Source organism: Rattus rattus, chromosome 2, assembly GCF_011064425.1.
Source record: "Rattus rattus isolate New Zealand chromosome 2, Rrattus_CSIRO_v1, whole genome shotgun sequence".
NCBI lineage: Eukaryota > Metazoa > Chordata > Mammalia > Rodentia > Muridae > Rattus > Rattus rattus.
Genome location: NC_046155.1, coordinates 45,101,447 through 45,116,812, shown reverse-complemented (window position 1 = coordinate 45,116,812; position 15,366 = coordinate 45,101,447). Strand labels below are relative to the sequence as shown.

The 15,366-nt window shown below is 46.3% G+C and overlaps 1 protein-coding gene across 1 annotated transcript in view; it reads left to right on the top strand.

The window, feature by feature from the left end:
* The window catches only part of Fbxw4 (F-box and WD repeat domain containing 4), an 82,086-nt gene that overhangs the window by 25,275 nt on the left and 41,445 nt on the right, over window positions 1-15,366 (top strand). Inside the window, exon 5 of the mRNA XM_032892078.1 lies at window positions 3,201-3,295. Within this exon, the coding sequence (XP_032747969.1) occupies window positions 3,201-3,295 (95 nt within the window). The remainder of the gene's footprint in view (window positions 1-3,200; window positions 3,296-15,366) is intronic.

Sequence of the window (15,366 nt, the reverse complement as noted above, 5' to 3'; positions counted from 1 at the left end):
CCTGGCCCTATGTTGTTCCCTCCCACCCTCTCTGCCCCCATCTTCCTAAAAAAAAACAAAAAACAACAAAAAAAACCTCTTAAGTATATTTGCTAGCTTTTGTTCTTATTAGTGTCCTAACGTTTAACAGGGCTGTCTTTACAAGCAGGTGTGTAACAGGACTCTATGCCTCGTCCTCTCCCAGAGTCTCTTAGTTGCCAACAGATGCAGCACTAAATGCACATAAACCTTCCTTCATCACTGCCTGTTAGGAGAGCCCAGCGTCACAGTAGCAACAGTTACTGTGGGTTCATGACTGCCATGTTTGTGTTGTGCTTGGAAGATAGCATTTTGAAGCCCCGCCCCCCACCTTCTAGCTCTTAACATTCTTTCTTTGCCATCTTCTAGAGTGTTCCTGAGTCTGAAGAGGGTGCTCTCTATAAATGCCTTGGTTAGGTCTGAGCTCCCAGAGCATTGTGTGAAGCCATGGGCCTTTGTATTTACTTCAAGGAGAGGCTTCTGTTTACCACTGGGAACAGCAGCCTTTGTCTGGGGTAAGCAGGTATTTGAAGCCTCAGACCCACCTCTCTTTCTCTTGAGACAGTGTCTGGATGTGTGGCAGAGGCTAACCTTGAACTTGTCACTTTCTGCCTCTTGAGATTATAGATATGTATACCACATGTCTGCTAGGATTATTTTCTAGCAGTGTAGACTGTAACCAGGTACTGTGCTAAGCACTTTATTCATTTTCTCATTTTATCTTATTGGGTAAACATCTTTTTTTGCTTAACTGTAATGTATTTTGGATACACAGTATACTCTGTGGTATCTACTCTATAACCTTTTCTGTTTTTCTTACAAGATATATATCTATTTAAATAGCTGTCCTTGAAGTTACTATGTAGTTTAAGGGTGACCTTAAACTTCTGATCTTGCCCCCACCTGTTAAATGCTGGGATTACACGTTTGCTACCACAGCCAGTCCACGTAATGCTGAAGCTCAAACCCAGTGTTTTACATATGCTAGGCTCTACCAATTGAGCTATATCTCCAGCCTTTGCATTATCTTCAGTGGCTTCACAATGAACCTAACCATTACTTACTCACAGTTTTCTCTGGTAGATGGGTTTTTGTACCTAGTTTATTCCTGAATATAAGAACCGGGGATAAGAATCCTTTCTTAAGTTTGCTAAATTCTACACATTGACCGTGCTAGTTCTTGGCATTTACCTTCCCTTTTCTATACTATGGTCCAGAGGGAGACATAGGCATTTCCCCCATTTGATGAGCTGAAACAAAGAAGTTAGGAAACATCTCTAAGCAAAGATCACAGTAAGTCACTGGTTGGGTTCAAACCCAGACTAGTCATATTCCAAAGACAATATGCTGTTCTGTAATGATAGGGTGCCGGAAATACTTTATCACTCAGGTTTTGTCTTAGGATTTTTTTTTTTTAATGAATTCTCATCCTTAGAGTTCCCGAGTCAAAGATCATTATAGGTGAGCCTTGCCACCTCCTGTTTGCCTTCTAAGAGGGCTGTATAAATATATATGTTCACTGAGTGTTTTCCAGGCTGGGTCTGACCACACGTTTATTGTGTCAACTCCCTGTCCCTCAAGTGCCAGGACACTTTTGTTGCCATGGGCTGCTGTGCTGTGGGACAGGCTGCCACTCCTAACCGATGCTTAGAATTGGCATAGTTCGCTCCTAAAGATCGGGAACTGTATTCTGTGGTTTGTGGGCTCTTGAACACTACTGACTGTCTCTATAGAAGCTACTAGAAAACAGGTTCAGGCTGTCCTGGAGATTTTGTAAATCAGGAGTACCCTCTTCACTGCATAAGCAAGAACATGACTTTGAAGGAGTTCAGAAAAGGCAATGTCTCTTCCAAGATGGGCAGTCTAAAGGAAGAAACCAGAGGGCATCTAGCTGTGACCAAAGGAGGGTTTGGATGTCAGGTGCAAAGTGGATGCTAGAATCCTGGACTGACAGGAACTACTGAGATATTTGCCCTTGTTTTTTTGGTCCATTCTCATTCAGAATATTCTCGTTAAATTTCTTTTCTTAGTTTTGGGAAAAGTTACTTCTACTGTTACCCCATCCCCCACTCCATCATACCCTTGAGCTCTAAGAAACACTTTCTCCTTTTATAGGGAAGAGATACCATGTGACCCTAAGAAGGCAAGACCACCCCCATTCCATCACCTGCCCCTTACACCGAAGGAATGTTTTCTTTAGTTCTTCCATCTACGGTCCTGCCTGAGTTTGGTGTGTTCCCCTTATAGCTCTGCGGGGACCTTGAGAGGTCATTGATCCATCTAGCTGCCAAGGGATCCCTCTGTGGCTGCTCTGGGGAGAGCCCTGTACATTTGAGGTTTCCTTTCTGTTTGGCTAGAGGCTTATGTCCCTGTGTGTGTGTCATCTGGGGTAGGGTGAGGTGAGGGGAACCTTGTGCTTAATGGGAGATTTCTAAATGCACTGACTGCTGAGAGGCTCTGGAGTGTTGATTAGAGTTAAGCCCAGAGTGGCTGCTAATGTACATTCCTGACTGATAGGGCCAGATAGTGTGCTCCAAGCAATATTTTTAACCTGTGGCGATATGGAAGCTTAAAAGAGTTAAGCTTTTCTGCTACTTTTGGTGACACTAGGTGCTAAAATTCCCTGCTGACATGAATACCTGTGGATCCTGGACATTATGAACAAACAAACAACAATACCCCCTCTCACTTTGAAGCCTCTTTCCCATTCTCTCTTTGTTTTGCAGTTTTCTTCTTACTCCTCTACAGTGAGCATGGCTCCCCGCATCACACCCTGATCTTGCCGCTCCTTCTATGCCTAAGCTAAAATTTTGATGAAAGATAGAAGAAGGGAAGATCCACAAACACAGGGAAGTTTGTTTCTGAGAGAGGCAGGCAACTTCTATCTACATTTTCTTAGTTAAATCTCACACAGTCTGGGTAACCTCTCACAGCCTGGTAGAAAGCAGGACTAGTCGGATGGAAGTAAAGGTTGGTGGTTAGGGCAGGAAGCAAGGCCTGTCTCTGTGGCAGGTGAACCAGAGGCTGGAGAGGCCTCTCTGCTCATACCCTGAGCTCTGTCTTCAGGACAGAAGGGATTCTCCGTTCCCCACCTCCTCATTCACACTCTTCCCGCCTGGTGTATGTGTCTTCCCCCTAAGCCTAGGCAATGCCAACAAGAGCGTTTCCTCTCCTGTTTCCAGGTCTGGCCTCTGGCCTCGGGCCAGCTGGGGCAGTGCTTACATACCATCCAGACCGAAGACAGAGTCTGGTCCATTGCTATCAGCCCAGTACTCAGGTAAGGGAGACGTGCTTGGATTTTTATCTCATTCAAGAATGGTTTCACTTTATTAGGTCAGATAAGCCAGAAGATTTTTCACTAGTGTATTCTAGGTTGCTATGAACCACTCTCCTGGAGATTTAACATTCTCCAGAGACTTGAGGTCTTTGGGTCTTTCTCTATACTTGGAATTGAGATAACCTTTTCTAAGCATCTGACCAGAAATGTTAAGGAAAAGATACATACTGGATGTAACTAAGGGGCAGTGTTACCTTTCTGGAGCAGATGTCCTCTGGGGTTGCTCCAAAGCAGAGGCTTCTCCGTATACCTGAGAGGCAGCGGCAGCAGCTAGCCTGCTGTTGTGACTCATCTCTGCTTTGTTCCCTGGTGTATCCCTTACAGGCTCTGGGTATCAGGAGAGGAGGAGAGGTTTGGGGCCTGCCAACTGGGCCCCACCGATGTATGGAGAGCAGCAGAAATAGTGGCAGCTGTGGAGGAAGGGCAGCTCAGTTTTATCATTTCATGTGTGTGGTGGTTTGGCCAGTATGTTCCTACTCATGTGCCTGGTTCCCATGGAGACCAGAAGAAGGCGTTGAATCTGGAACTGAAGTTACAGATGATTTTGAGCCACCATGTGGGTGTCAAGAATCAAACCCAGGTTCTCTGGAAGAGTATCTTTCCCCATTTCTCCAGCCCACAACTCTTTAGAAAACAAACAAACAAACAAACAAACAAACAAACAAAAAATCCCTAAAACCAAAATCAAAACAGGTCTTGCTGTGTAGCCAAGGCTACACAGACTGGCTGTGAACTAAATCTTCCTGCCTCAGCCTCCCAATGGCCAGAATCACAAGTGCAAACACCAAAATGTAGACGTTTCTTCTGCTTCAGCTGCCAGGTGTTGGCTCCTGCCTGTCAACCATGCCCCTGGGAGGCTAAGGCCGGAAACATCCCCCGTGAACTTAAGGCCAGCTTAGGCTAGAAGGTGAGTTTCAGAGCAGCCTAGGTCACAGAGTTAGACCCTGTCTGAAAAACAAAATAAAAACCAAAAAAAGTATGCAAAATCAAAATAAAAAAGTAAAACTGGCCAGGCAGTGGGGACGCACACCTTTGATCTCAGCACTCAGGAGGCAGAGGCAGGCAGATCTCTGTGAGTTTGAGGCCAGCCTGGTCTGCAGTTCCAGGACAGCCAGAGCTGCACAGAGAAATCTTGTATTGAAAAATTAACTGCTGCTTTCTTGGCTATTGATTATTAAGTGTTATATAAAAACATTTTATTGGCATATAGTCATTGTACCCTAATGCTGAGTTTCATGTAGACAGTATCTTTCAAATATATCATGTGCTTTGTACTAGGCTTAAAACGTATTTTATTGTTTTGTGTGTGGGTGTTGTTTGTATGTATCTCTGTGCATCATATATATACAGTGTCCCCAGAGGCCAGAAGAGGGTGTTGGAGCCCCAGGACTGAAGTTCAGATGGTTATAGCCACCATGTGGGTGCTGAGGGTCAGACCTAGGTCCTGTAGAAGAGCAGTCAGTGCTCTTAGCTGATAAGCCATGGCTCCAGCCCCTGGCTAGGCTATCCTGAACCAAGGAGGGCCTCTCTCCTCCCCGGGGCATTAGAGGCTTTGCTGTACTTGACTGTCTTAGAAGTCAGTTGGGTCTGTCTACCTCCTCTTCCCTACGCCTCCCTCGTTCCCCCTGAGTGGGATTTGGTAAGTTAGAGGTTGTCACCTCCACCACCCCATCTGTCAGTCGCTTTTTATAAACAGGTTGGTGCCCCTTTTGCTCAGCCCTCTTCAGCCTCTTTCTCCTCACTTCACGGAACCTGTAGCTCTCCTCTTGCTTTCTTCCACAACTCCCTTTCAATTTCTTTTCTTCCTAAGAATTAGAGCCGATTAGCCACGTCATTAATTCTTCAATTTGACGGCTGATATAGCAGGACCTGAAACACATTGCTGACCTCAGAGAATGGAGACCCCGTTCCTTAGCATATTGGCGATGGGAGAAGTTAATTAAAATTCCACAGAGCAGAGGTGTCGGCTAACCTATAAACCTGTCGCTTTTCAGAACAAATCATTCCAGCATCTTAGGAGAGAGGAAAGGGACGACCAGCGGGGAGTGAGTAGGGAAGTTAAGTGCATGGGGCTCTGAGTGGAAAAATGGAGCCGGCCAGCTTTGTCTCCTCGGCAGTTTCTCCCTAGTGCCACCTTCTGAAAGCCGTCAGCCAAGCTTGTGTGTCTGTGCTAGATGTGTGTGAGACTAGAGAGAAGTGAGTGACATGTGTGCTGGCATCAGGACAGGAGCAGCTTATTGGGCTCTGGGATAGAGGTACTCCATGCATTACTGCGTGTCACGGAGGTGTGGGCAGGCTGTCCTTAGAGTCCTCTACTCTAGCCACATCCTCTGGAAAATGTTGGGTTATTTCTCATCAGAAAAGACCACATAACACTTATTGCACATGGTATCAATAAGAGAAGTTGAGAAAGGAATTTGCCTGCCTCATCAGAAGGCATTGGAGATCAGTGAGCCAAGTTGAGCGTTTTGGCCATAACTTGGAGATGGACCATGGGTAAGGGTGTGACTTGCCTAGCATGAATGTGGTGTGTGCACCACGCCCTCTCTCTCTCTCTCTCTCTCTCTCTCTCTCTGTGTGTGTGTGTGTGTGTGTGTGTGTGTGTGGCACAGGCAAACCCTCTGCTAAGTCTTCCTGGTCCCATCTGCTTTCCTCACAGACTTCGTCCAGTTCCTTGGTATACATTCCTAGCCTTGGATGATTCCTTTGTCGGTTGGCTGTGTAGTGTTGACTGTCAAATTATTTGATATGGCTTTTTTCTTAATTTCACAAATGATGTCTTAAAGTCTGTTTTTGTTTGTTTTGTTTCTGAGACAGGTTCTCACTCTGTAACTCTGGTTGGCCTGGAGCTCACAGAGATCTGCCTACACGTGCCTCTCCATGTCTGAGATTAAGATGTGTGCCACCATGCCTGGCAGACTCTGGCTTTTAAAAAAAAAATGTATTTATTTATTTGTGTGTGTGTGCATGCGTGTGTGCGTGTGCATGTTTGGGTATGTATGTGCTCATGTGTACTTGTGTCTTGGTTGCACATGTAGAAAGCAGAGGATAACTTTTAGGAGTTATTTCTGCCCTTCTACCGTGTAGGTCCCAGGGATAGAACTCAAGTTGAATTCTCTTCTAAGAAGCTTGTGTTAGGGATTCTGACTTCACAGTAGACATCCAGGGCATGTGTTAAGCTTTTATTGCCCCCCTTTTTTTATACTCAGAAATATATGGGCTAGGATCTCTTATAATACTGTATTATTAGGTCCATCTCTCTCCACTTTGTCCATGACTTTGAGTCTTTAAAAAAAAAAAAGTCTGGCAGTGGTGGTGCAGGCCTTTAGTCCCAGCACTGGGGAGGCAGAGGCAGGCGGATATTTGTGAGTTTGAGGCCAGCCTGGTCTACAGAGCGAGTTCTAGGAAAGCCGAGGCCACACAGAGAAACCCTGTCTCAAAAAACAAAACTTAGAAAATAAAAAGAAAGAAAGCTCTCCAGCTGGCCATGGTGGAGCCTGCCTTTATTGCTAGCACTCCAGAGGATGAGGCAGGTGGATTTCTGTCAATCCCGGGTGAGCCAGTGCTACATAGTGATGCCCCATCTTTTCTTTTAAGCACCGGCTATCAGCTTCAAGGCTGGTACTTTAGAGCGGTCTAGGAGATAAGTTCTCCTTTGCCTGCTGTTAGTAGGGTGGCTATAGGCAAGTCAGACTCTTCTTTTATACTTTGTATGGACATGACTAGATTATAGTGAAAATGAGCCAAAAGAACGTATATGCAGAGTGGAATGCTGAACGTCCTCTAACCGTGGGCCACACCCCAGCATTTATCCAGTGCTGCAGTGTTCAGTGCTCAGGTGCTTTCAAGCCTCCGTCCTGGGCTTCCCTGGTTTCTGCCTCCCAGGAGTCACCGGGTTCTTTTGTCGTTTTCTTGAGGTGGAGTCTCCATAGGAAATCTCTCTTCGCTGTCCTCTTCCTTTTGAAGTGATCCTCAAGGGCCGCCTTCTGTCACCTCCCTGCCACTATTCCTGTTGAATGTGCTTGTCATTCACTGAGTGACATGGTCCTGGACCCCTTCTTGGCAGCATGAGGGGTTGTGAGCAGTGCTGTCCTTTAAGGACAAGTGCTTCAGTTCTCTTACTGCAGTTCCTTGAGCAGTTGGAAGAGACAGATCTTGCACTGGTCTTTTCTCACTAATGTCTTTCTCCTATTAAGCAGTTAGCCCTGTGCACGTTGTTGTTGATGTTCTGTTAGGTTTTACCCTCTTCTTTTCATGTGTTTGTACTTGGGCACCTTTAGCATACATTATGGACCCTCAAACTCCAACTTAATATGCGATGCTTTTGACCAAGAGAAAGCGAGGATTCTGACCTGGCTCTGTCTAGGTATCACCTTTCATTTCTGTGACTTTGAATTTGTAATTTGAAAACAGTTGTAGCGGTTGATATTTAACACCAGTTATGTGCTCAAGGCTATATTTATTTTATTTTTTATTTTTGAAACAGGGTTTTTCTATGTAGCCCTAGCTGTCCTGGAACTTACTGTGTAGACCAGGCCAGCCTTGAACTCAGAGATCAGTCTGCTTCTGCCTCTCAAATACAGGGATAAAAGGTAAGCACCGCCCCTGCATAAGCTAATGTTTACTTAAAAACAAAAATCAAACGAACAAGCAAAGCAAAAACTAAAGCAACAGTCGGCTTCAAAGTAAGGCAGCAGGCAAGGGATTTTTCCTTTGCTTCCTGTGTGCCTGCCCACCCTTACTACCCTGTTGTCAAGACTCAGGTTTTATGGAATACGGCCCTGTCCCATACAGGAGTTTCCTACCTGTCTCTTTTGGGTGAGCAAGAGGGGGTAAGGAAGGCACACAGTGTTCTTGAAACAAAACGGTCTGTGTCTTCCACAGTTGTGTGGCAGAAACACACTATAGAGGGTCTCAGATATCGTCCCTATGATCACTGTGAATTCTTTTTTTTTTTTTTTTGGTTCTTTTTTTCGGAGCTGGGGACCGAACCCAGGGCCTTGCGCTTCCTAGGCAAGCGCTCTACCACTGAGCTAAATCCCCAACCCCACTGTGAATTCTTAATACTTTACTATGATTTAATACAGATTAATGTATTTTATTACTATTTAAATAATTATTTCTACCTGAATGAAGCTAGTAAATACAAAACTCCCCCATCCCCTTTTTTAAATTTATTTTTGGTGTCTTTGAGACGGGATCTCAGTATTTAGCTCTGGCTAGCCTGGAACTCACTATGTAGACCAGGCTGACCTCAAACTCACAGAGATCCACCTACATCTGTCTCCCAGTACTGGGATTAAAGGCCTGCACACCATACCCACCCCTACAAAACTGTTTACAAGACTATTTCCCATTAGAAGTAGGGGGGAGAGATGGCTCAGCAGTTAAGAGCAGCAGCCGCTCTTCCAGAGGACCCAGGTTCTACCCCAGCACCCACATGGTAGTTAAGTCATTACTCCAGTCCCAGTCCCCTTGAGAGGCTCTTTGAGAACCTGAAAACACTCCTTGCTGTCCAGAGTTGACTTAGGGCATGGTAGGGGGAGGCTGCATATGGTAGAGACCTGGGTTCACTCAGGTAAATGCTTCTGCCATTCTAGGAGCAAACGTATACTTAAGTCTTTGGTCATCTGGACCCTTCCATCTTGTAGTGAAGTGGATCTGTGTTTGCCTGGAAGGAGAGGGGAGGGAATCGTGTAACTTTCCTTTTCTCTGCGGACAGCAGACCTATTTCCCTGAGATGAAAAAAAAGACACTGGGTAGAGCCCTTGCCTCTGTGGACACCACCGCTGCCATGTGAACGCCTGTGGTCAGGAAGGTTTCCCCACACTCTTGGGCTTTAATCCCTTCTCTCCTGCTTCTGTCATCAGGGAAATATATGAGTGGTATAGGTGTAGAAACTTGACTTAGCTGTGTTATTAAATATACAATATCATTTTGTGCACTGTGGTGGCCTGTTTGTTTTGTGGGGGATTAGTCCAAGTCTGTATGAAATGTACCAATTCAAATTTGTAAAGTGAGCTGTGGCCTCTGGGGGGTTTGATGGAGAAGCTGTTCCTTCATTTCTCCCAGAGGTGAGGTAGGTCTGGAAGGAAAGCCAGCACTGTGCCCTGTTTGGCAGGGGATGCTGGTACTGGGAGAGCAGGGTGTTTGTTCCAGCAGCTACAAGGTTTACTGTGTGCTGTGTGTGGTAGATGCCGCCACCGGCCTGCGAAAGTATATCTTTCTTTACTGATGTTTAATTGCATGCGGAGTGTACTCTGACAGGGCTGGGAGCTGGAAAAAGAGGCAGTTTCAGTATGGGTTTCATTGGTCTCTATGATGCTGCTATTTTCTGGCCCTGGGCATCATAACTCACTCACTGGTTTGAGGGGAAGATTAGTCAAATATAAGGAGTCTGTCTGTGGACCTCACTTTTGGTTGGCGATGAACTGGTGTATATGAAGGGGGTCTTCAGCCTCCATAACCTGAAGAAAGAGGAACAAATGACCGTGGTGCTTCGCCTTGTAACCAGTCCTCCTGATGGCTCAGTTGGACCATGGCGTCTTAAGGATCTTTCTCTATTTCTTTCTCCTATGCTAGAGATGGGGCGGAGGAAAGCCTCCTTTTTCCTCTTTGAGGAAAGAAGGCCTGCTAAACGAGGCAAGAGTGTCTTCTTGTCCTGCTTTGTGAGACAGCCAGACAGGAGGGAGGGTCCTGCATATGATGTCCCTCCATGATGAGAGTCAGAGTTTATACAAAGACAGTAGAGGAGCAAGGGGTGGCTGGGGCTGGAGGAGGCATGACCACCCTTGGAGAAAAATGAACGATTTGAGTAATCCTAGGTGGGCCCACTGATTTAGCTTAAAATGTGCTCAAGTTGTCAGGCATCAGTGATCTGTGTGCTGCGGACATTGCATTGGGTCAGGTCCTGTAGAACCTTAGAGCTGTGACCTTCACTGGGGTGGTCACTGCCTGTGCCAGTTCAAGCCTCTCAGCAGGCCATAGCCATCAGCAAGAACCAAGCACTGGGGATGGTTTCAGTTCCTAAGACTGAATTTCAGCCATTACTCAGGGTAGGATGTCTCATGTGTCAATGTGATGCCTGGCTGGCTTAGAACCCATTTTTAGTGTGGTTGACTCATTCGTCAAAAACTGACTTAAGGACTGGAGAGATGGCTCAATGGTCAAGAGCACTGACTGCTCTTCCAGAGGTCCTGAGTTCAATTCCCAGTAACCACACGGTGGCTCACAACCATCTGTAATGGGATCTGATGCCCTCCTCTGGTGTGCCTGAAGACAGCTACAGTGTACTTATATATAATAATAAATAAATCTTTAAAAAAAAAACTGACTTAAATACTACAGATAAAAGTGGGTGATTGCAGAAGGTCAGATGATGTGCATAGAGCTGATGTGCGGAGTCTGTGTCCCCTTAGCAGGGCTCTGTTTCTATTTCCCAGTTTGAGTGTTGATATTGTTTTCTTTTAGATTTATGTGTGTGTGTGTGTGTGTGTGTGTGTGTGTGTGTGTGTGTGTGTGTGTAGGGGATGCCTAAGAAGGCCAGAGACACTGGATTTGCAGGAGCTGTAGTCCAGGCAGTAGTGAACTGCCTGGCATGGGGGCTGGGACTTGAACTTAGATCCTCTAGAAAGGACTATGTGCTCTTCTTATCCCCTGAGCCATTTCTCTGGCTCCCTCATATTATTTCTCTGTCTCTGACCTCTCCCTTTCCACTCCAACCTCTTTTCCTTCCCCTCTCTTACCCCTCTGCCCTTTCATTCTGTTCCCAGGCACTGCATAATAAATGCTGTTGTCACCTGGTGTGGTGGTTTACAGAGGTAAGAGGACCTCTGAGAGTTTAGGGTCAGCTTGATTACAGTATTGGCTCCAGAATAGCTAGAGCCACACAGTAAGACCTGTGTCACAAACAGGAAACAAACGAGCCATTATCTTGTTGTCATTAGAGAACACACCATGAACTAGAAGGTACAGACTGACAGGGGGACAGATGCGGTAGGTAGGGAAATGTGGTAAATTCTCAGAGGGAAACGCGAGGACTGAAGAAAGAGCACGAGTGTTACTAGAGCCACAGTGGAGAAGTAGCAGGAGTCTAAGGTGGCTTACAATATGTTTCAAAATAACTGGAGGAGTCGGAAGTCATATTTTATTGTTTAAGGAAGGGTTTCACGTGTAGGCCTTGCTGTCCTAGAACTCCTCTCTCTGCCTTAAAGGAGTTCACCACTATACTTTGACATCAGAAGGTTCCTAACACAAAGAAATGATCAGGCTTGCTGGGTATGCATGTGTAAACGCATCAGATTGTTGTCACACACACACACACACACACACACACACACACACACACACACACACACACCCGTAGATCTGTGCAACTCTGATGCGTCAGTTATAAATGAAATGAGGAGCGAGATGGAGGGATTCGTGTCTTCTCTCCTACGGTCTGCACCGCCTGCTGCCTGGAGTCCACCTCTACCACCTTTTCTGTGTCCTCTGTTCATCTCCGGTGTGCAGGGTGCTTGCCTTTATTGTCCTTTGATCACGCTCTCCTGACAGAGATCACTTAGCACTCACATCCCAAAGTGGAAGAGCCTTAATGTCAAAATTAGGGTGTTTCCCCATTTTCCCTTCTTTCTGCCTTTCGTTTTCTTTCTTTTCCCCCACTTCTCTTTAAACTTCAGTGGGTGATGAGGCAGAGAGGAGGTGGGAGGGTAAAGGGGAGCCATAAATTCTGAGACTGGTGTAGCTGTTCTCTGAGCAGCCAGGAAGCCTCTGATGTCTCCACAGCACTTTCATTAACATTTAAATTAAGGGTTTGTTTTCCAGGCTGTTTTATAGGCTGGGACCTTTCATGGCCTGTCACATGCAGCACCCACCCCCTTCCCCAAGCAAGTGTGTAATTGTAGCCACTGCTCTATCCTAACTCTGGGTTGTGGCCGGAGGTTCAAAGGGAGTTCCTGGGGATGAAGCTGGGACAGTCAGGCCAGGGCTGTTATTCCGCAGATGAAGGTGCTCACAGGACTCCAGCACCTCGCCTCCGACCTGTACTTTTCTTTGCCCTTGAAGGGACATATTTCAATCTGAGTCCAACCTTCTACACTTGGTTCCCTTGGGCCATGGGCAGGTGGGAAGGAAACCTCTTCTGTGCCTTTGGGCCTGGAAGCAGTGTTTGTTAGATGTGATTCTCCATGACTATCTTTTTCTCCTTTAATCTTTTCAGCATCATGATACTTTTGCACCCAGGTTACCATCTGCAAAGAATTTACAATGTGATCCTTAAAAGCACCTGCCTGCATAGACAGATAGCTGTCCACCACTCTCAGTCACCAGTTCTCCATGCATCTGTGCTGGAAACGCTGCTGAGGTCATTGAGGAAGCTGCCCTTATGGACCTTGGGACTCAGGGCAAGTACTTCTCACCTGAAGGGAGGTACTTGTACTGAAGCTTCCTTTCACCAAAATGTCAGGCAGTGTAAGGGATGCTTGGAAAGATGACATCCCCGTGTCTTTTCTGTACTCTCAGTCTGCTCTTCTTCTGTGAATAGCAAGAATGTGCATTCTGTGCCCAAGGCACACATCCTACAAGCTCTTAACTCCAAGGTATTCTTCCCCAAATGCCGGTCTCAGCTAGATTTCTTCTTTGGACAGGAATGAGAAAGACGCTGGACTTTCTCTCTCTCTGTTGAGAAGCCATGGAATTTCTTTCTCTTAGGGAACTGACTTCAGTGTGTGAGTCAATACATATCTCACTAAGCAACTCAAATCACCCACAACTTATCTGTCAAGTGGGAGACGGCTGAATGTCACTTACGCCTGTCCGAGGTAGCCTTGCCAGCAGGTGGGTACCCTCCTGCCCTGGGGTCCTGCCCGAGGGAGTGAGGGAGGTGCTGGGAAGACCCCTCTGCAGGTGGTGCCCAGGCTCAGATTGCAGGCTGGTGCTCAGCTCCTGCCTAGTGGTGATTAATCTGGGGCTCAGCCCGCAGAGGCTCAGGCAGGAGCTTTGGTCCCTCACTGTGAAGACCTTTGGCTTAGAGACAGAACTGATCTCTGTAGCTTGCTTCGGCTTGGGGTTTGATCTGTCAAGGCTAAAGAGTACCCTGATGGTGGAGCGGAAGCTTCTAGCCCTGCCTGACTTACGGCACTGACCCATTCCAGTGGCCTTGTCATGACAGAGCTCATATATTTAAGGAGATTTCTCCACCTGTTAGCTCCAACACTCAGAGCAGTCACAATCGGGAACTTGGTGAAAGATGCTTTCAGTTTCTAGAGCCAATACAGCTTACTTATAAGCGGACTGGGGACGGGCTGTGGGTAAAAAGAAAAAAAGTAACAGTGGGGCTGTGGCTGGGTCAGGAGCAGAGTATGTTTGGGAAGGGTCATGTTGGGGTGGAAGGATCACCCTGCCTTGCAGTAAAGTGGTTCTCAGGCCATTTCAGACAGATTTTAGTATTTCACTTCAGAAGCCTTAGGCTCTGTGTGCTCTTTTTCATTTTATATTTCTTTTTCAAGGGGGCTTCTACTTAGCATCGCCATCACTACCACCTTCCCTTCTGGCTAAGCGCTGGTCCCGTGCCCTCCACTCATTATTCATGCAGTCAGTTGTCTATCGTGGAGCACTTCCTATGGCTCCATTTGGTCATAGGTTGTAGGTCTGCTGACGTACAAGTCTCCCCGTGTCTGTGAATCTCAGTGGGTTTTAGGATTATGTTGTTCCGTTTGGCAGTTGTGGCTTGGAGCTCAAAGCTTGGGACAGTGTGAGGGAGAATGGACACCCACGTGTTACCATGTATTTACCGAGTGCTGATGGGAGCTTCCTGTAAAGATGCTGTGCATTACACAAGCTTGTATTGGTTCTCAACTTTTCTGTGCTGACTGGAATTTCCATGCAAGACGGCAAAAAAGGATATATTTATGCACCATTAAAACAGTCAGTTTATTTGGCTCCTCCCTCAGACCCATTCTATAAAGGGGCTGGTTGTCAGCTAACCTTCACTTCTCTAGTACTTTTTTTGAACTATGAGAAATTTCTCTCTGAAAATTTCAGATTATGACCGTTTGGGAGGATGGGGGGAGGCGGTTTCTCCTGTGTTGTGTAAAAAATGCTGGCTTATTACTGCGGCTGTCGTCTCTCTGCCTGTTAAAGCAGACTATCCAATATTCTAACCCCTTTTCCTTTTAACTAACTAACTAACTAACTAACTCACTCACTCACTCACTCACTCACTCACTCACTCGTTAGTGAGTTAATTTGTGTGTGGTGCATTCTAGGGGTAATAGGACAACTTGGGAAAGTTGGTTCCCTCCTACCATATGGGTCCTGGGGACGGAACTGAGGTTGTCAGCCTTGGCGCAGGCCCCCTTATCCATCTCGCCATCTCGCCAGGTCACCCGTGCCTCTTTTCTAAGTTTTCTCTTGCTCTTCTTTCCAGCAAAGACATTTTCAGATAGTGTGTGACCTGGTTTGTGACACTTGTCAGAGAGACTTAGTTAAGCCCATCTGAGGTGCTGACAGGGGCAGGAGGAACGTAATGGGGAGGAGTAAAGACCAGGAATTGCTTGCCCAGGAAATTGCTTTCTGCATATTTCCTTTTTCATAGTTTTCAGTACAAATAAAAAACATGAATGATGTCTGAGAAGTCTAGTAAAGATAGATGGGGTGCCAGTGGGGTGTGCCAACATCAAAACAATCAGCGGTGTCTTTGCAGGAGAGAATCTCAAGTAATGAGAAAGAAGCTTTTAGGAGGCTGAAAGATTTGAAAATCACAGGCCTGGGCTATCAAGATGACCCAGTGGGTAAAGGTACTTGTCACCCAGCCTGGTGTCCTGAGACACCCCCAGAACCCACACAGCCGAGAAAACAGACTCCTGTAAGTTGTCCTCTGACTTCCACATGCATGCTGCGGCATATGTGTGGCAACCACGGCACACGCAGAAACACACAACAATTAAAATGTTTAAAATAATCGCAGGGCTGAAGATATAGCTAGGTGGCTTAGACCTGTGTTTGCTATT